This window comes from Scardinius erythrophthalmus (assembly GCF_964197995.2).
Source record: "Scardinius erythrophthalmus genome assembly, chromosome: 17".
Taxonomy (NCBI): domain Eukaryota; kingdom Metazoa; phylum Chordata; class Actinopteri; order Cypriniformes; family Leuciscidae; genus Scardinius; species Scardinius erythrophthalmus.
Window position 1 is genome coordinate 24,206,882 of NC_138237.1, and position 20,584 is coordinate 24,227,465.

The 20,584-nt window shown below is 39.5% G+C and overlaps 1 protein-coding gene across 1 annotated transcript; it reads left to right on the forward strand.

The window, feature by feature from the left end:
- Positions 1 to 11,579: 11,579 nt before the first annotated feature.
- On the forward strand, positions 11,580 to 12,557 carry LOC308706204 (olfactory receptor 1J21-like; the record flags this gene model as incomplete). Its single annotated transcript, XM_081391627.1, has 1 exon — positions 11,580 to 12,557. The coding sequence occupies exon 1, from the start codon at positions 11,607 to 11,609 to the stop codon at positions 12,555 to 12,557; it is 951 nt and encodes a 316-aa protein (XP_081247753.1). The 5' UTR covers positions 11,580 to 11,606.
- Positions 12,558 to 20,584: the final 8,027 nt, after the last annotated feature.

The window sequence follows — 20,584 nt, forward strand, 5'->3', positions numbered from 1 at the left end:
TTAGAGGGTTATTACAATAGGTGGTTTGCAGTCACGTGATTGTGATGACGCGTGAAATTCAGATGGAGGGCAGGAAGTGAAGAGCAGAATGGACGATATGGAGGAAAGTTCGAACGTACTATTTTTAGACGCTATTACAAGAGAAAGATATAACAAAAAATTTAAACATATGTTGGACGTGATCCTTACGTTATGAAGAGGAGCGATTTTTCAACTGAATTGAAAGATTTGCCTGTAACATTACGTTTGTCTTCAGTTACAGGGGTAACTTACAAACTCAAAGAAAAGAAGAAACAATTACTTTGACTTTACAAAGTTCGGAAACTGGTACGTTACACAAACATAGCCCCATAAGTTGTATTAACTCACCTTTGACAAAGTGAATACTCATAGGCGTCGATTTCGGTGGGGACGCGTACCCACCAGATTTCGTCACGAGTCATGTTGTACCCACCACTTTTAACTTAACGTCCATAATAATTGGACTTTGGGTTAGATTTCTTTTACAGTTTTCAGTGGTTATGAGGAGCAATATGAGAGAGAAATTTGGTGATCGTTGTTTAGGTAGGCTACATTAAACTATAAAGCTTTTTCAGGACTTATAAAGCCCATGAGAACCTTGAGGAGTCAACCCACAGCCGCTCCGCTGCCCTGCTGAAAATGTGAAGCAGAAACGGCAGATAACGTCAGATTAATGTCAGACAACGTCCATAATAATTTGACCTTTGGTTCGATTTTTTGATCGTTTTCAATGGTTATGAGGAGCAATATGAGAGAGAAATTTGGTAATCATTGTAACATTAAACCACGTCATGTCATATTGTCAACATGGTAGGCCTACTTATGAAGCAGAATAGTGGGTCATGTCTAATGCTTTTTGAAAACTTAAGGCTTTCTTCTTCATAAAACGAGTCGGACATCACATTTTTGTATACATTTTTATTTATTTACATTAGTAAGCTACAGGACATAGTCTTTTCAAAACATGACCTGTGCGAAAGAGAAAAAAATAAATAAAGCGTCATTGTACCCAGCACATTTCAAACAAAACTGACGCCCATGTGAATACTGCACACACGGGCATTTTCCGATTCGGCTCCTCCCGACCGCAGGCTTAGGTTTGCAAGCCATTTTTTTCCGGCGTTTTTCGGTCAATTTCTTGCATTTTTCCACCTTATGAACAACAACTTTTGGTACACGATAAAAACTCCTTGTGGTTTCTCGGTTTGGTCGATTTGAGCAACCATAAACGACGCAAAACATAGGCATTTTGAGTTTGTTATAGTGCTTCTAAATGTAGCACATTACTTCCTGCCCTCCATCTGCATTTCGCGCCATGGCAACGCAGTGACGTGACGTCATATGCAAACAAGCTATTCTCAAATACAACTTTAAATTTTTTGAGAAACAACAAATCCACAAGGGTTATAAGGAGATAAAGATTGTTCAAGATCTAACCACGTAGAAGAGTTATCAAGAGCAACCCAATCAGACACATATCTTAGATGAGCAGACCACTGATATAGCTTAATATTGGGCAAGTCCAGGCCACCCATCGACCCTGGTAATTGTAGCGCAGAGAATTTCAGCCTTGGTTTGCGCTTGCTCCAGATAAAGGAACTGAGCCAGCTGTTCACATCTTTTAAAACCTTTTTAGAGAAAAGGATGGATCATTTGAATAGGGTATGGGAGCTTAGGGAGGATAGTCATTTTTATAAGAGCCATTCTACACAACCATGAGATAGGTAACGTATCCCATCGATTTAAGTCTTCTCTTATTTTACTAAACATAGGGGTAAAGTTGTCTTTACATAAATTTTTGAAGACAGGGCTTACAAAGATACCCAAGTATATAAATCCTCCAGGGGACCACTTAAATGGAAATGAACTAACCTTTGACATTGTTTTCATGGTACCAACAGGCATAGCCTCAGACTTATTTAGATTAATTTTATATCCCGAGAAAGTACTGAAATTATTAAAGGGGTCATATAATGGTACATGCACTTTTACAAGTTGATTGTACTGAAATGTGTGTTGGCAGTGCCTGTACACAATCATAATAAAATGATAAAAATCCATCCAGTGTTTTTTTTTAAAATCTTATATGTTTCCTCCTGTCTCAAATCAAGCTGTTCGATATTGTGACGTCACAAAATCGACGCCCCTCCCACGATGGCTGATTGACAGCAGCGTTTCAAACACAGACCCGCCCTCTTGAGTGAGCTGTCAATCATAGCACGCGCCGACCGGCGCGTTCAGTGTTGATAGCTGGAGTGCTGAGTAGAATGGCGTCTAGCGATTGTGGTGTTCTGTTCTTGGGTGTAATAACTGTAATAACACAGCAGTCATATTGATGATGTTCCTAAATCCGAACCGCTGAAGACGCAGTGGCTGAGTTTGTTTTCGAAGGGAATATTCCCCATGATCAACGTCAATGCTTTCATGTTTGTGCGAATCATTTCACCAGACTGCTTTACAAACGAGGATCAGTAAAAAGCTGGTTTTGCCAAGAAGCTGCTCCTGAAAAAAGGATCAGTACCAACTATTCGTGTTCCTGCTGCACCTCCAGAAGAACTGAAGTGAGTGTAATGTTTTATTGACCTTTATATTAATCTTTATATTAATCTTTGCAAATAGCTTGCAAGCTTCACGATGAATGTGGCTATTTTTACACTCAGGGTAAGTTACATTACGGCATGTTTTCTATGTACGACGTTATCAATATAATTCATAATCCCACGTTTATAATGAACACGTTATGGTTATTGTGTTGTTGTGTTAGAAACGGTGTACTCACAGAACAGAGGGGTGGGGTGAGCAAAGCTCATTATCATTTAAAGACACATGCACTGAAACGGCGTGCTGAAAACAGAGCTGTTTTTGACCAATGAGTGTTTTCTTACAATACTAATGAGAATTTTTAATTAAAGTATATTACAAACTTTTAATTTAGACCCTAAAGAATCATATTAGCTTGTACAAAAATGACAACATGTTATATGACCCCTTTAATAACATCAAGAAGAGATGGTACTGAAGATGCAGGATTTGAAATGAAAATGAGCACATCATCTGCATAAAGGGCTATTTTATGATGTTTCTCATTAGTTTGCAAGCCTTCAATTGAAGGGTCTGTTCTGATCACCTCGGCAAGGGGTTCAGTAGCGAGCGCAAAAAGCAGGAGTGACAATGGGCACCCCTGCCTAGTCCCTCTATGTAAAGAGAAGCTTGCTGATCTGGAACTATTTGTAAGAACAGACGCTTTAGGCTCTTCGTATAACACTCTAACCCATCTGATAAAAGAATCACCAAAATTAAAATTTTCCAAAACAAAAAATAAATATGACCACTCAATATGGTCAAATGCTTTCTCCGCGTCAAGAGATAGCACTAGCCCATCAATCTTACGTCGTTGAAAAGTTTGTATAATATTAAGAAGACGTCTCATATTGTTGCAAGACGAGCGGCCTCTTATAAAACCTACTTGGTCATCTCTAATAACATCAGTTACTACCTTCTCCAAACGAGAAGCTAGAATTTTAGCTAGCAATTTCCTGTCGGTATTTAATAGCGATATGGGTCTATATGAAGAGCAGGCTTCAGGAGGGTTACCTTTTTTCAATATAAGAGAAATATTAGCTTCTCTCAGAGATTCTGGAAGCTGCCCAATGTTAAATGAATAATTCAACATATTGAGCATGGGTTCAAGTAACAAAGCGTGCCAATCCTTATAAGTTCACAGCCTATACCATCCGGACCTGGCACTTTTCCACTTTGCATCTTTGCGATTGCCTCTAGTAACTCTTCCTTAGAGATAGGAGCATTTAAATTCACTTTCTGCTCTTCTGAGATAGTTGGTAAACTGATTTTGGAAAAAAATACTTCTAATAGGGTAGTATCGCTGCTGGATACTTCAGCGTTATATAGGTTCATATAGTAATTTCTAAATGTGCTGCTAATTGATATACAATCATAATGTAATTTATCATTTTCATCTAATATTGATATAATAGAACGTGAATCACTTTTCTTTTTTGTAAGATATGCCAGAAGTCTACCTGGCCTATCTCCATGTTCATAGAATTTCTGTTTCAAAAATCTCAGTTTGTATTCCGCATCTCTCTACAGTCTATCACTCTACAGCACTCCTCAGTGCAGATATTTCTCCAGTCTTAACTGCAGTCTTAATATATTTTCCTTCTTTTTCCTTCAAGGCCTCTTCTAACTGTCTTTGGGTCTCGTTTTTTTTACGTTTCTTAGAGGCAGAAAAGGACAAAATGAATCCCCTTATATAAGCTTTACTAGTCTCCCATAAAAGCGAAGAGTCTTTAGTGGTTTGAGCATTAATGTTATAGAATGAAGTAAATTCCATAGAATAGAAAAGTTTAAATAACTTATCTCTGATTATATTAGTGTTTAGTCTCCATTGCCGAAAATTATCTCTACTTGACGTTTTCAACTCAAGAACAACCATAGCATGATCTGAAATAACAATATTGTTGATACAACATGAGATAGCTAGGTGTAACGAACTTCTGGGCATAAAAAAATAATAAATCCTAGTATAACATTGATGTGGTGGGGAGAAAAAACTGTATTCTTTACCAGATGGGTGCAGAGCTCTCCAAACGTCAATAAGTTCTAAGTCCTCACAAATACCATTAATTTGTTTAGCTAGCTTAGATGGAGTGAAATCGATCAATGAGAGGATTTAACATACAGTTGAAATCACCTGCAACAATCATATAGTCAGATCTCAAATCATAAAAGTCTGCAAATGTCTTAATAAGAAAATCGGAAGGGTGCCCTGGAGGAAAATATATATTAAACAAAGAAATAGAACTACCAAATAAGGTGCCATTTATAATAACAATAGGCCTCTGTCATCTTCTATCAATTTGACAACGTTCAGTGGGATATCTTTACTGATCAACACAGACACCCCTCTACTTTTTGATGAAAAGGATGAGAAGTATACTTGATTATATCCTCCCTGTTTTAGTTTTAAATGTCCCTGTTTGTCTAAATGTGTTTTTGCAATAGAGCTATACCACTCTTCTTTTTTCTTGTATATGACACAACCTTCTTCCTTTTTATAGGATTATGAATTCCCTTGACATTCCAAGTACAAATACGGAGTGTATTATCCATTGTCATAAACTTCAACTGAGAAACTGCTGTACCTAAACATATTTGAGTGGTATACGCAGTGACCTAAAACAGAACTATGCAGAGCTAAACAAAAACAGAAAACATTTACCAGAACTATAGTACAAATTAAACACACATAACAAAACATAAAAAACAGGGGAACCACCCTTTCAGGCATTTCACCAGGGTTTCCAAACAACCCTAGTTGTGAAGATAGACACACACTTGTTTCAAAACACCATTCTTCATCCTCACCAAAAGTCAGCACAACATGATTTGGACGAGTGCAGAACGGCGCAGTCAGTCTCTTTTGGGTGAAATAAAACAGAGGAAGTGTAATTCAAAGTCCAAGCAAAGTTCGCAGAGAAATTACATCGTATCTAAGCAGGCACTTGTCGAGAGTCGAGAAAAACTGCCACCTCCTCTGGAGAAGTGAACTTCTTGCGCGTCTGGCCGACTTTCACGCTAAGTGTGGCAGGGTAGAGCAACGCATGATCCATTTGCAGCTCTCGAAGATGAATTTTAACCTCATTAAACGCTTTCCTCTACTGCACCACAGCCGCTGAGTTATCGTTGTAAAACGAAATTCGCAGGGTGTCTGCGTCAGATGTTTGCTTGCTGTTGTTGAGAGCAAAGCGTTTACTTGCTGCAGCCATCACTCTTTGCTTGTCTTGAAAATTGTGAAATCGAACGATGACAGGTCGCGGACGTCGGTTTAGAACTGGCTTTGGAGCGAGGGAGCAGTGGGCTCTTTCCAGTTTCAATTTACCCACCTTTGTGTCCAAGCTGAGGTAATCTGGGATCCATTTCTCAAAGAATTTAAGTGGATTAGTTCCCCCTGTATCCTCCGGTAAGCCGATAATGCGTACATTACATCTTCTTCCACGATTCTCTAAATCGTCTATCTGCTCAGTCAAATCACATATTCTTTTTTCCAGGACCTGAATCTTGCTTTCATTGGCAGTGCAGGTAGTTTCAGTCACCTCGATTCTGTCATCTGCTTCTTGAACTCGCTGTACAATGCTTTAAGTTTTAGACGACTGGTTATCTATCGCTTTGAGGACTGTCGAGATCTTAGCGTCAATCACTGCCACAATGTCTTCCGCCATACTTTTCATAGCTTGTATAAGGTTAGGGTCGGTGACAGGCTTGTTAGCAGGGTAATCAGAAATAACTTTTGCAACCTCTTCATCAGGGATTACCTGAGCTGTAGCTGATATGCTATCCGTGGCCATGGCTGTCGCCTTCTGTGTGTTCCTCGTTTTTTTAGCGCTTCTCAGTGAAACACCCGAGGGTTTAGTAAAATAATTGTTCAGACTCATCCTACTAAAACAAATCTAGTCACAGAGCCACTCCTCTGATTAAGTGAAAAATAAATTTTGAACCGAGACTTGCCACACAGCTCGCAAAAACGCGTGTTCACTCTACGGCGCCATTTTGCATCCCCCAAAGAAGCATTGTATACACTTTTAATATTATTTTACATTGTTTTGGAATAAGCCATTTTAAATTACCTTCATTTAGTTTACTAATTTTTTTAATTTTTTATATATACAATCAGTGGTTTTGTGCACACAAGACACTGATGCATGTAGATAAGTTGGTGTTTTAATGTATGAACACACTCAATTGAACAAAAGAATCATAATTTTTTTATAAAAATGAAAAACCTCCATCTTACGGTGTTGACACAATTGACGGTGTTGACACACAATTGACGGTGTTGACAAACTAATCGAGAATCAAACTGATTAAAGATATTTACCTAGTTTTGACATGGCAAAGGGAGTGTCACTGTGACACCAGTCTTGGACTTTGTTTTGCCTTCTGTGTTTGTGTACCATGTGTTTCCTTGTTAATCGGTTTCACCGTGTGCACCTGTTGTCACTTATTCTCCTCATTTGTCTACTCAAATTTATTTATTAGGATAAACCCCTTGAGATGCATCATCTCGTTTTCAAGGGGGTCCTAAAAATTTGTCTGTGTATATAGTCTCCCCAGTTTCAGTTCTCCCTTGTCGGTTCTCGTCTATACTGCTTGCTAAGTTTGGTACGTGTCTTGTTCGTCAATAAATAGAGTTTAAGCCTGATCCGTCTTCCTGGTCTTCCTGAACGTTCCTCATGCAGCCAAAGCATGACAGAAGAACCGACCATACCCAAAAAGTTGGTAATTATATACTGACTGAATTAAGGAGAAAATGGGCGTTCTCCGTACCCTACTAAATCCTGCCGATCGGCTTGTAACTAGGGGTGGGCAGATCGAGGCTTTGTGAAACCTACAGTTTCAGTAACAGTTGAAGCAAATGTGCCGTATTGTGTCGAGGCTTCGAAATAATCCGACACCCGTCTCCACGGTAACCCCTAGTGGTGAGAACAGTGTGCAACAAAAACCCGGACCAAACATGCACAAAAACACATTTTTAGAAATCTATTGCATCTTTCAATTGGAATTATCTAACCATCTTATAAGATTATCAAGTTTTGTTTGTTCTATGAATGGCTCAGCTAAACAGGCCAATAAGACTCTAACTACCATTATTTATTTTATTTATACTAATGTCTAATTAAAACGTCTACAAATGTATAAAACTGATCAGAGATCAGGTAAAACCCACAGACACTTCATTGGTTCTCAGTGACTCCTCGTGATTCATGGGTTGACAGAGATCATCGCCCCCAGTGGTGAACCATTGAAATTTCGAAACAGTTATGGCGTAATGAAGCCTCGTTTACTGAAATCACGTGACTCTGGCTGTTTGATACACGCTCCGAACCATTGATTTGGAACAAAAGATTCGTAGAGGCTTCGAAGCTTCATGAAGCAGGGTTTTGAAATTGACATCACTACTTGTAACCTTTTTCCAGGAAGGCCAACTGCTCGAGAAATATGTCGAGAGGTTCCTCGAAATTTCTCACCATGTGGACTGGGCAGATGGCGTCCTAAAGACTGTCTTCTGGTATGGACTGGACGATCATCTGCACCAGCAAGCTCCAGCAGCAGCGATACCGGGTACACTCGAACAGTACCTGGATCATGTGCTGTGGTTGAGCGGTTCAGCCTTCACCGTGGGTGAGGCTGATTATGACATCAGCGCTCAACCACCGTCACCTGCCATCTTCATCGCCACACCTCCTATCTTCGTCCAGAGTCTCGTCCCGTCGAGACCACCCTTCCCGAGTCTCTTCCCGTCGAGACCACCATTCCAGAGTCTCTTCCCGCCGAGACCACCCTTCCAGAGTCTCGTCCCATCGAGACCACCCTTCCAGAGCTTCTTCACGTCATGCCTGTCAAGCCTGAGCTTCTTCAAGTCATGCCTGCCCAGCCTGAGCTTCACGCAACGCCTGAGCCTTCGTCTCTGGCCAAGATGGCCGCTGCCACGCCTGAGAATCCGTCTCCGGCCAAGATGGCCGCTGCCATGCCTGAGCCCTTGTCTCCAGCCAAGATGGCCACCGCCACGCCGCCCAAGCCCTCAGCGGAGATGGTCGCCGCTACACCTGAGTCGGTTCCTGAGCCTGAATTCCCACCCAACCTCCCTCTCCGGCATCCTCTCATCATCCAGCAGCCATCCTCATCTCCTCTGCCTCCTGTCAGCCCCATCACTCGCCCTCTACACGCCAGTGGAATGGTGGGCTCTCTGAGGAGCTTCCAGTCCTCAGCGCCATCTTGAACAGTGGATGCCTGGGATCCGACTTCAGCCACCGCGTCCAGGATTCCACATCTGCCCATCAGTCCACTAGCTCACCCTTGGCTCCTACCTCCTTCATCTCCGCCGTGGCCCATCAGTTCACCAGTTCCACCAGGCTCCCTTGTCCCCCCGGATCTGCCTTGGTCGACCTTCAATCATCTCTGGACTGCACTTCTCTGGCTTCGCCTCATCCCTTTGTCCCCCCTGGCTCCATTAGACTCCTCACACTTCCTTCTACTCCTTGGTCCTCAGTTCCTCTGTCTCCACCGCACCCGTTCTTTGTCCCCGTCTACACCTCAGCGGCTTCCCAGTGTCCTTCTGAACCCTCTGCTCCACCATGGCCCGGCGAACTTCTGTCTCCTCCCTGTCATCCTCCCCCATCGGTTCTGCCTCAGTCCGTCATCGCCCTAAAACCTTCTGCCCTTCAACCTCCACGAGTCTTCCCGCCGAATACACTTCCCTTCTGCCTGGACCCTCCTCTTCTCCCTGTAATCTGCCTGCCTTCTCCAGCCCTTCGCCCTCAGGGCTGGAGAAGCACCCTTCTGCTTTCTGGGTCAGTAGCCACGTTTCCATTACCCTTCAAATTGCGCAAATTGAAAATACGGCCAATGAAAACACGTCAATTTCGCAAAAACTCTCATTTATCGCAAAAAAGTTATTACGCTCGCATGGGGTGTTTTTTTAGGCAATTCGAAAAAGAAATATTTTGCAAAACTACAATGGAAACAGTTTTTGCGCATTTACAGTCACCCGACGTAGAGGACACGGTATGTTTGGACAGAATACGAGACAGATTTCTTTATTAAATTCATAAAAGACAAAAGAATTACAGGAATACTGGATTCTAAGCCTCAAAGAAATGCCACAATCAAGATCTTGAAGCAGAAATGAGGGAGAAACAACCAGAAACATCTCGTATAAGCCGCTCACAAGTATAAGGGTCTTTCCTTGCCATTAATGATTGGATAACACACATACGTCTCCTTACATTAATAATAATAATAATGGCCAGTGCAGTGGCTGGGATATACATAAACCTACCAATGTCCGTTGCCATGATTTTTGGAATGACTTATCGCGAGTGAAAAAAAGTTTTAGTCGCAAAACATCGGTTAATGGAAACGCCGTCATTTCGCAATAGTTTTTTGTCAACATTTTGAAAAAATGGCAAAAGTTTTGTGCAAATCTCTAATGAAAATGCGCCTACTGTTAATTCTTTCTCTCCTTTTTATCTGGAACTCTCTATTTCTTTTTCTTTGCTCCTCCACTGACAGTTTTTGTCTAGCCTAAAGCCTACAGTACAGATAAAACCAATACTTTTTATTAAAGTTATTATATGGCATTTGGGTATATTAAGATATTTTAAGTCAATCAACATGTATACTTAGATCATATTATCATGTTATGTAGTTGTTATAAATTACTTAATGAGTATTTGGGAGCACTTTTCCACTCCGTCAGCTTACGTCAACACCGTCAGACAAAATATCTGACAGAGTTGACGTCTGACGGAGTTCACAAAACAACATGTTTTTTCAACTTAATCATGTCTAATAAATGGTGGCCATTTTGATTTTCCTCAGTTGCCAGCTGCCACTAAACTAAACCAAAATTTTTTCACTAAATTAAACCAACTTTTCTTTGTACCAACTTGATTAAAATCATCCCTACTTTGAAGACAGTGTTGACACATAAAAGCTGTGACCACAGGGATTTCAACTTGTTTGCGGAATATTTTTTTAAAAATTAAAACTTACGAGACCATGTGTTGGACTGCTGCATCCATCAACAGAAAGAAGTAAAAGGAGGTCCTCAGGGTTAAAGCTGACCAAAATATGCCTGATTTATTTCGAATTTTTAAAATATCTGACGGAGTTGACATGAATTGATGACAGGTTTTGAAAGGCTGTTGTTAATGTATAAAATAATGCATTGTTCACTTTAAGTATTTTGTGATATTTTATTAAGCCATCCAATTAACCTCATATCCATATTTGGGCATTTTGGGCATTTTAAAACACTTTATTTTGCAGTTTGATACTGTGATCTCATGAGCCTATATCTTTAAAACATTTCCAGCTTATAATAATGATGATAGTAATAATATGTTTATATTTTACACAACAAAACAAAACTATCATTTGCTCCTCTTAATGATGCACCACGAGAGTTGTTGCCAAGGATATAAAATGCACAACATCATTATGCATTAAATGGAAATTGGTAAAAAAAAAAAAAAAACAGTGTGTTTTTCCACTTGAAAATTACCGCATTTAAAGCCCCTTCTGTGTTTAATGTTTGTCACATAGGAAGATGCCAGAGTGACAACACTGACCCATGCTGACTATCAACTGTTAGAGACTCTCTATAGTACTCTAAAGTGTATAGTACTTTCTACATTTCACTTAATATTTTATTGTAAAAATATTGTATATTTTATTGGTTCAATTTCTCTACACATCCAGAAATTGTATTTTTTAATATATAATTGATTTTTTAATGCAGTAAAAAAACGGAACGTTGAAGGCACAATGTTATTTATTAATAGCAATATATTATAAAATATAATATATGTATAAAACAAAGATATAGCATTTTCAAGATATAGCATAAAACTGTATGTACTTTAGATAATGAGGAATCCCCAACATACAGCATAAGTTGCATATTGTAAGAGTTTTTTGTTTTGTTTTGTTTTACTGTTATTTTCTACATATACAGTATTTCCTTGACCAGGTCAGGATCTGCATGCTTGCATATCACCACAATGAACACCAGCGGGCCTGTGGAATATTTCATCCTTGATGGACTGAGGGACAGAAACGTGCTGCCCATTTTCTTCACTGTCTATGTTTCTGTTCTGTGTGGAAACAGCATGATCATTTACCTTGTTAGAACCGACCCCAAGCTCAACACTCCTATGTATTTTTTCCTTCATAATTTGTCCTTTTCTGATATTGTGTTCACATCAGTGACCATTCCCAAAATGCTGTCGGTGTTCCTGACTGAGGTCAAGACCATTTCCAAAACAGGATGCTTTTTACAGATGTACTTTTTTCTCTCATTTGGAGTGACAGGGCGCGCTTTGCTGACTGTGATGGCGTTTGATCGGTACGTAGCAATCTGTAACCCCCTGCGGTACACAACTATTATGACCAGGCGGCTCTGTATTCTATTGATATTTGCTGCTTGGGGTTTTGGGTCCGTTATGGTGCTGCCCTCATTTATTTGGGCAACTTTGCTGCCTTACTGCGGGCCTAATATTGTTAGGCACATGTTCTGCGATCACTCCTCAGTAGTGAGCCTTGCCTGTGTAGACACCACCAGGAATGGCATACTGTCCTTAACAAACGCACTCATTGCACTTCTCAGTACATTTCTTTTCATCTTAATTTCGTATGTCTTTATTGGCAAAGCTATGAGAAAAATGAGCAAGTCACAGCAGCTCAAAGTTGTGGGCACTTGTGTGTCCCACCTGATAGTGGTGTGCATCTCGTATGTTTCAGCCGCCTTTGTGTATATCTCATATCGAGTAGCTAAATTTGACCCAGATGTTCGTATAGTCATCGCTGTGCTGTACTCTGTGCTCACACCCCTGCTGAACCCCATCATTTACAGCCTGAGGAATAAAGAACTGCAAAATGCAATGAAGAGAGCGTTTTGTAGAAGCACTGTTGCTTCTAAAACCTCCAGAAAAACAGTTCCTTCTGTTGCTTAGAATCTGCATTCATTCTGCTGTTCATTGTGAAAACAATTCAATTTAATCTGTTAAAAAGTTTGTGATATGTGTGGAACAAGCTAGATTCAAGTTACAACGTATGAGACTGAAGCAAACTGTATTTTATTGTTGATAAATATATAAACCTGGTTATTGTGCATTTAAAACTTGATTACTATTACAGAAATCTCATTCTTGTTTCATTTATATCACATAAATGATTAAATTTCTTAGTTTGTTTGCGTTAAATCTACTGTAATCCACATGGATGAAATGCAAATAAAATACATAGGCTTCATCTTAAATTTAGGCTTAACTTCTTTTGTTGTTAAATTAAAAGTGACAAATAAAAAATAATGTAGACTGAATAATACTTTTGAATTAATTCTAATTAGGCAGATACTATACAATACGTTATTTTCCCACTTCTGAAAACAAAACTGAATATTTCTTCCACTCCACTGTATTTTCAGGCTGCAGCAAGGATGATGCAGGATCTATGGGGTTAGAATTGTTGCATTATTCCAAATAAATAGATTCACACATTTTTTTTTTAATAGTTTCACAATAACAAATAAAATTCACAAATAAATAAAATGAGATTTGCAAAAAAAAAAAAAAAAAAAAAAAAAAAACACGTGTTTTATGTCACAAACACATATGTGATGAGGAAACTCTTTTAGCATTTAAATTAGAATTAAAGTTTGAAAACATATAGCTGCATAACTATTAAATTCATATTCTACATGAGAAGTTAATTCCTGGAATGTCATATGATAAACACTACCGTTCAGAGGTTTGGGGTCAGTAAGATTAATTAATGTTTTTTAAAAGTCTCTTATGTTTACCAAGGCTGCATTTATTTAATCAAAAATATTGTAAACAGTAATAATGTAAAATATTAATACATTTTAAAGTAACTGTTTTTTTGAAAATATTTTTTTGTAATGGCAAAGCTGAATTGTTTCAACAGCCATCCTTCAGATGTCATTAATATGCTGATGTGGTGTTCAGGCTATGCATTTGTGAACAGCTTCGTGGTTACAATGTGCCCCTATTAGAAATATGCTATTATATTCTATACTTTTATTAATTTTATTGAGAAAAAACGTGAGAAAAATGTGAATAAAGACAGAGTCAATGTTCAGAAATTACTAATTATTTATTTGTTTTGAACTATGTTGTATAGCTGTGTTTTCATGTGTTCGTAGTCAAAACTCAAAAATGAGTTTATATTTAATTATTAAAAATTGTCATTTTTTTATATGAAAAAGTTTTTTAATTGTATTTTATTTAGAAAATATTTTAGTTTGTTTTGTATATTTTTTTTTTATTAGATCAGATAACATTTTAAGCTGTCATATGTTATGTTACAATGTGCCCCACACATGTTACAATGTACTCCACCTATGGGGCATGTTGTCACATTTCACTTCCATTCTTTTGGGGTATATCAAGAAAAAAGTATATAGCCTACTGTATTAATAAAACAAAAACACATAATTGTACTAGACATGTGGGAAATTAATGTGGGAAAAAATAAATACTCTGAACCATAAGTAGATTTACACAACCTTAGAAAGTCAAAAAGCGTTACTTTGTGCCCTGCTCTCCCCTATTATATAATCAGTGATACTGTCTACACTGGACGTGACATGGTGCAGCACGACAGTAAACGGATGCCCGTTCTTCTGAAGTACTACACGCACTTGCGCTAATTTACACAAAGGACAAATGATTCGCCCCTTCGCTTTGACGCATGCGGCGTAGACAGCCTTGCATTTTAAAGCAATACTGCGGTGACAAATATAGGAGACAAAATCATATGAAATATGAGCCTAAATGACCATCAGTGATGTAACAGTACAAGCCACAGCATCACTGCAGCTGTACTGGGGTTTTGTGAGTGGATAATGAAAATAAAGAATCTTGCAATTCTGAAAAATATATATTTGCATTTTTTTTTGATGCTGTAAGCAACTTTTACAATCAAAAACTATTAAGTCTGATTCATATGACAATTTGTGTATGATCAAGTGTTTTAACCGATAAATACATAATGCATACAGGTATCTCTTGTCTGCTGGGCATTTCACTTTTAAATGCTTGATATGGGCTGCGTTTCCCGAAACCTTCTTAACGCTACGTTGTTCCTAAGAGTTACACCTTAAGCTATACCTTATCGTTAATACGTGTTTCCCGAAACGATCTTAGTTAAGTATACCTTCTGTAAGTCATACGTTCGGAAGGTTGGTCTGGACCACTCTTAGCTTTACCTTATCACTGTTGCAGGTCTATACGAATATAATTCTGAAGTTTTAATACACACAGACAGTGTTCAATTAGGCGAATTCAAGTGTTTTCATGCAAAGAATAAAATTGTCATTACACTGATTGTTGTTATATTATTATATATATTATATTATTAATTTAATTAAAGAGCGCTTTTAAAGGCAAGTGAAAGCATAGGCTATTGTCAGTTAAGTCCTTGGCCTATTCGGACGCTAATTGTTTCTCATGGGCTCGTACAGTATTTTAAACATTTAAAGGGGAAAGTTTGTGATTTTAGTGCTGTCCGAATCCATAATGTCAGTGTTTTTTCTCACCCAACCCGTGTAAAAATGCCTGGCCAAATTAGTACCTACTGTTTTTTGACAAACAGGTCATGTGGTAATTTAATTGCCGTCTGAATCCACATCTCTGAGTTTACAAGAAGAGATTCAAAATCCACTGTTTAAGTCCTTTTTGATCACTGCCGAGCACCGTACGCAAGATGAAAACTTTTATTACTGAAATGCTGGAAAGTATTTACAAGAACAATATTTCATCGCAGCTCCACCTCAATGAACAAAAATGGGAAAGAGAAGAAAGCACGTAAAAATTTGAAATGGTTATTATGGCAGCAATATATGATACAATTTAAAAATATGTAGGCTATTATAGTTTGGATTAATTTTTATAATATCCCATGAGTCCTAATAAATGCAATTTCAACTATTTCTGAAGTGCTTCTTTTATAAAGAACACAGCTTTCTTACATAATGCAGTAAAGCAGCCCCTGCACGAGAGAATATAACTGATTCTCGAGCCATCGATATCAACCAATTCAGCACCATCACACCGGGTAACATTGCACGTAATAAGGCATATCTTAAGCACCTTCCTAAGGTATGGTTCGGGGAACACGCCTAGAAATGGTGGAACTGCAAACTGCCTATTACTATGGGCAATAGACTGGAAACACCAATTACACCACGTCTGTCTGAAGGACGGACCAATCACAGCTCATGACAAGGAGCCCACCCCTCCCTATATATACAGCTGTGATCCCTGAAACGGCATTCTTGTTCTCTTCCTCGTGAACACTTTCCTTCAGTACCCAGGCTGCACTGCTTCAGTTCACAAACTGTCAAGGTCAACTGTCAAGGTTGACGATGCAAGATGTAGTGCAGTTAAAATTTGTTGTGGATTCTCAGCTCGTTACTGAGCTTCTCTATTTCGCTCTCATTGGCAGTATCTCCTAGCTAACACGTTAAAGCGAGCTAAGATTATAGGATACTCACCATGGTGTCCAAGGTCGACGCGGAGAAAGGGAAGGATGCTCCTTTGCACTCGTGTCTGGCAGCATGTGGACTTATGATCTAGGGCAGGGATCTGCATCCAATGTGTATTGCATGCATGGGCATCAAGCATGCTCAGGCCGCACTTGTGGAAAGTTGAGCACACTGTCGTGTAATGCCAGCCAGGATTTTGGAAAGAAGGCGCTGGGTGGCTGCATCTTCTAAAGACAATCTGTGTCTCTCTTCTGTCCCTCCTTCAGCTAAGGCTTCTGTGGATTTGAGTGGATTGTTCGGCCTGGCTGTTGCGGCGATGAGACAGAGGTGCGACCTTCAGAAGAAGGAAGGAGCACCGCGTCCTCCTGTTCCCCTGTGTCCTGTTCCTCCGACGCAGAAGGATGGAGGATTTTGAATGCGTCCAGGACTGCAAAACCCCAGAGCACAGAGCAGGTGGCTTGCCCCACCGCTGCTTCAAACACTAAGCTGTGGGGTAAGCAGTCATTCGCGGCAACTGCAAAGTCTAGGTCTGCTAACCCTTCCAACAAAAAGGAGAGGGATACCTAGGACGCAATATCTGCATGGGAGGGATGGACAGCACCTAGGGTTTTCTGTGATGTCCTCTCCCGAGTCCACCACGTCTGTTCCCCCACCTGCAAAAAAAGCGGAGGATGTGGAGTTTGGGTGAAAAAATGGTTCTAAGTTGTGTTCAGGGCAGTTCAGCTCCTTCTCAACACACAAGGTTCCGTGGATTGCTGACTGCAATTCCACAAGTTTGAGTGCAGAATACTCAGCCTGATACTTTGTCTGATGGGTACAAGCACACGTTTTCAAGTGTATTGTAACAAAGCACTTCGGCCCCTGGGTTCACAGCAAATAAAAAATCCTGTCGCATCCAGACTCAATGCCGAGGGCACAGGGAGACAAAAACAGAATAATAACAATGAACCAAGAGATAAATCAGTCTCTGAGTCACACTCAGTTTTTCTCTCTGTCCACTAGATGGCACCAGCACTCCATCTAAAGAATCGGTTCAACAGAACCCTCTTTAAGCTCTTTATTAGGAGGTTTGGAGAGAGTGATTTTCGCATCCGTGGGTCCTCACAATTGTTACCAAGGTTATAGGCTTCAGCTAGCTGTAAAACCCCCTCCTTTCGACGGGGTCATAGCATCTGTAGCAATTGGGGATTCAGCTTGGGTGTTGGAAGCAGAAATATCCTTCCTCTTAGAGAACAGGGCTATAAGATGAGTTCTGGTGTGGGAGACTCAGAAGGGTCTTATTTTCTAATTCCAAAGAAAGAAAAGGGTTTGCGCCCGATAATGGACCTACGTGCTCTAAACAAGCACTTAAGGAAGTACAAATTCAAGATAATCACAGTTGCGGCTCTGGTTCGCACAATCCGCCGGGGCAATTGGTTTGCCGCGGTCAATCTCAAGCAGAATAGTTTCTGCACTCATAAAGTTTAAGTGCATCAGGAGTTTATTTAAATAACACTTGCCTGATGGCTCATGCTACTGCTAACCTGGACGTCGAGGTCACTTCCGAGATTTGGGAAAAGCACGTTAAAGTCCTGGTAGAAAGCGTTGCATAAGGATGTAGTGTAACGACGAATTATAATTTTTTCCAAAGTGTTGGTATTACTGGTACTACGAACAAAATATTAGTGCATTCCTGGAACTGGGCGTCGTTATACTACATCATACCATACATACCAATCTCAAGCATGCTTACTTTCATATAAGCATCTATCCTGCACACAGGAAATATCTCAGGTTTTCCTTTCAGAGTGGTGTACAAATTTGTTTCTCTTCCAGTCGGGCTCAGCCTAGCTCCATGCGTGTTCAGCAGATGCATAGAGGCAGCTTTAAAAGGGTCTCAGAATATCTGCTTATCTGGGCGATTATCTGATATGCGCTGATTCGTGGGAGAGCGCAGAACGGGACACAGAGATACTCACATCTCATCTCACGAATCTGGGATTCAGAATCAACTACGCCAAAAGCCAGCTGATATATACATTATAAAACATTATTAAAAGTTGTTTTTGTTAATGATGGGCCTGAGATAACAATGAACAGTTGTATTTTTCTTTTTTAACTAACTTTTAACAAGGATTAATACATTATTGTTCATTGAAGATAATGCATCAATCAATATTAATTAATGGGACCTTATTGTAAAGTAGTACAGAAACAACTAATGAAAGGTATTAACATCTTACCATCTTTGCTGCTTAAACATCTAAACACAAAATAGTTACAGTATATTACGGTTTATTTTTTAAAACAATGTATCCATTATATAATGCAATTAAATTACATTTATGTGATAAATTTATGTGTTACATTAACACATGTTGCTTTTATGTAAGCAAATTGGCACAATGGCATAAAGTGTTATTTTGCCACAGTACTGTAATGGCAGGATTAATAAAGCTTCCAGAGAGAAAGACAGAATCTTAAAAAAGTCACCTCAGTGAGAGCTATATTTACCTTTTTACCTAATAATACCAGTTGAAAGTTGAAACCTTAAGATTTTGTGCCTCTTTGACAGCTGACACCTTTCAAATAACTTAAATATTTTAATAGATATGCTATGCTTATCTTTTAGCACTTAATGACTTGCAGGCCAAGATATTCTACAATGTCTAAAAATCCAAATTTTCCTATGCACACAAATGGGCTGTGTGACCAATAAATAGACTATAATGACAATATATGATTTGTGTATATTCTTGAATATAAGAAAAGTAAATGGACTAGCATAATTGTACAGAATCAAAACAAATGATTAATGAATAAGATATTGTTGAATTTCACACATAGGTGAGAAGAGTGAAGGGGTTTGAAACTGAGAAACATAGAATAGAGTGAATATAAAGACTTGATCCATATCATATCAAAATTTCAGTTAATACAATATGCTCAACAAAAATAAAAATAAATCAACAAAAGTGTCTGCACACTTCTGAAGCAAGTGAAAACACTTGCCTGGATTTGTACTAGACCATTGCCAGACTTGTGGCTTTCACTCCATTGTTTTTCTAAGCAGATCAGATACAACCACATACATTTTCTATATAAAACTGTTTTAAGTATTTTAAAAGCTAGCCAATGATTTTGAGCTTCTGTGTCTCTTTAGTACTGTAGTTTGAGTAATTCAGAGTCTTGGAATGGACAGTAAACTCTCAGTGTGCTGAATAATGCTTATAATATTCTGGCATAAAGTTGGCTTGACGTTGGACATTCGCACATTTAGGGGCCGTCCCTAAATTTACATACAACTTGGTATACTCGTTTCAAACTTTATATTTAAATAAATATCAAAAATATAAAAGTTGTGCATCATGCATGACACCTACATGAACACTTTACAGTTGTTTTTTTGACAGCAAGTCATTCTCTTCCAATGCTATTGAAGTTTGAAACGTGTATACCAATGTCGTATCTGCCCTTATGTTGTTAAAGTTTGGTTATTTCTGCAATGAATGTTTCTTTGCTGAGTTATCTCTGAGGAGAGATCCTTATTTCATCTTCTCCGTGGTACATGAGGCTGAGGCCTGCACGTACTTGGATTTGCATCTGGTATTGTTGATACTCTTTCTTCACCCCTTGCCGTGTTGTTTTCCTAGGTCCCTACTAAATTTGCGGGTCATTTGTGCTGCAGACCTTCTATCCTCCACCTTAATACCCCAGATCAGGAAAAACTTAATCTGTTTTGCCCTGTCTAGGCTTTGGATGCTTATGTCCACAGAGCTGCCCTGTGGCATATATATAAGAGCAGTTATTTGTCTGCTTCGGGTTACCTACGATAGGTTGCCCTGCATCTAAACAGATAATGAGCAAGTGAGTAGTTGAGGCTATCTCACTTGCTTATGAAGCGGCCGGACAGCCTTCACCTTTGGCTGTCCCGGCCCATTCTACCAGGAGTATGGCTGCCTCTAAGGCTTTATTATCAGGAGTTTCACTCTATGACATCTGTAATGCGGCAGGCTGGTCTTCACCGCTTACATTTGTTAGATTTTATGACTTAGACCTAGGCTCCACTCCAGGGTCTAGGGTGCTTGTTTCCTAGTGTGTGCATGGTCTTCATACAGAACAGGCATTTGCCATATGGCGCCGTGGGTATAGGGTTCCCACCGCGTCTCGACGCAGCTCGAGTTCCCTTGAAATGGAACGTCTCAGGTTACGTATGTAACCTTGGTTCCTGAGAGGGAACGAGACACTATGTCGCCTTGCCATACTCCCTGCATGCCTGTGATCGACTTGCTTCGGCTTTTCAGAAGCTGTCGCGGTCTGCTTCCAGGGGTGCTTTATAGTTTCCTGGTCGATGATGTCACCCGCCTATGACATCTTGTCTTTCCATTGGACTGATTATACACGTGCTTCACGACGCAATCATGCAGGGAGTTCCCACCGCGTCTCAACGCAGCGTCTCGTTCCCTCTCAGGGAACCAACAGAAGATAATTCCT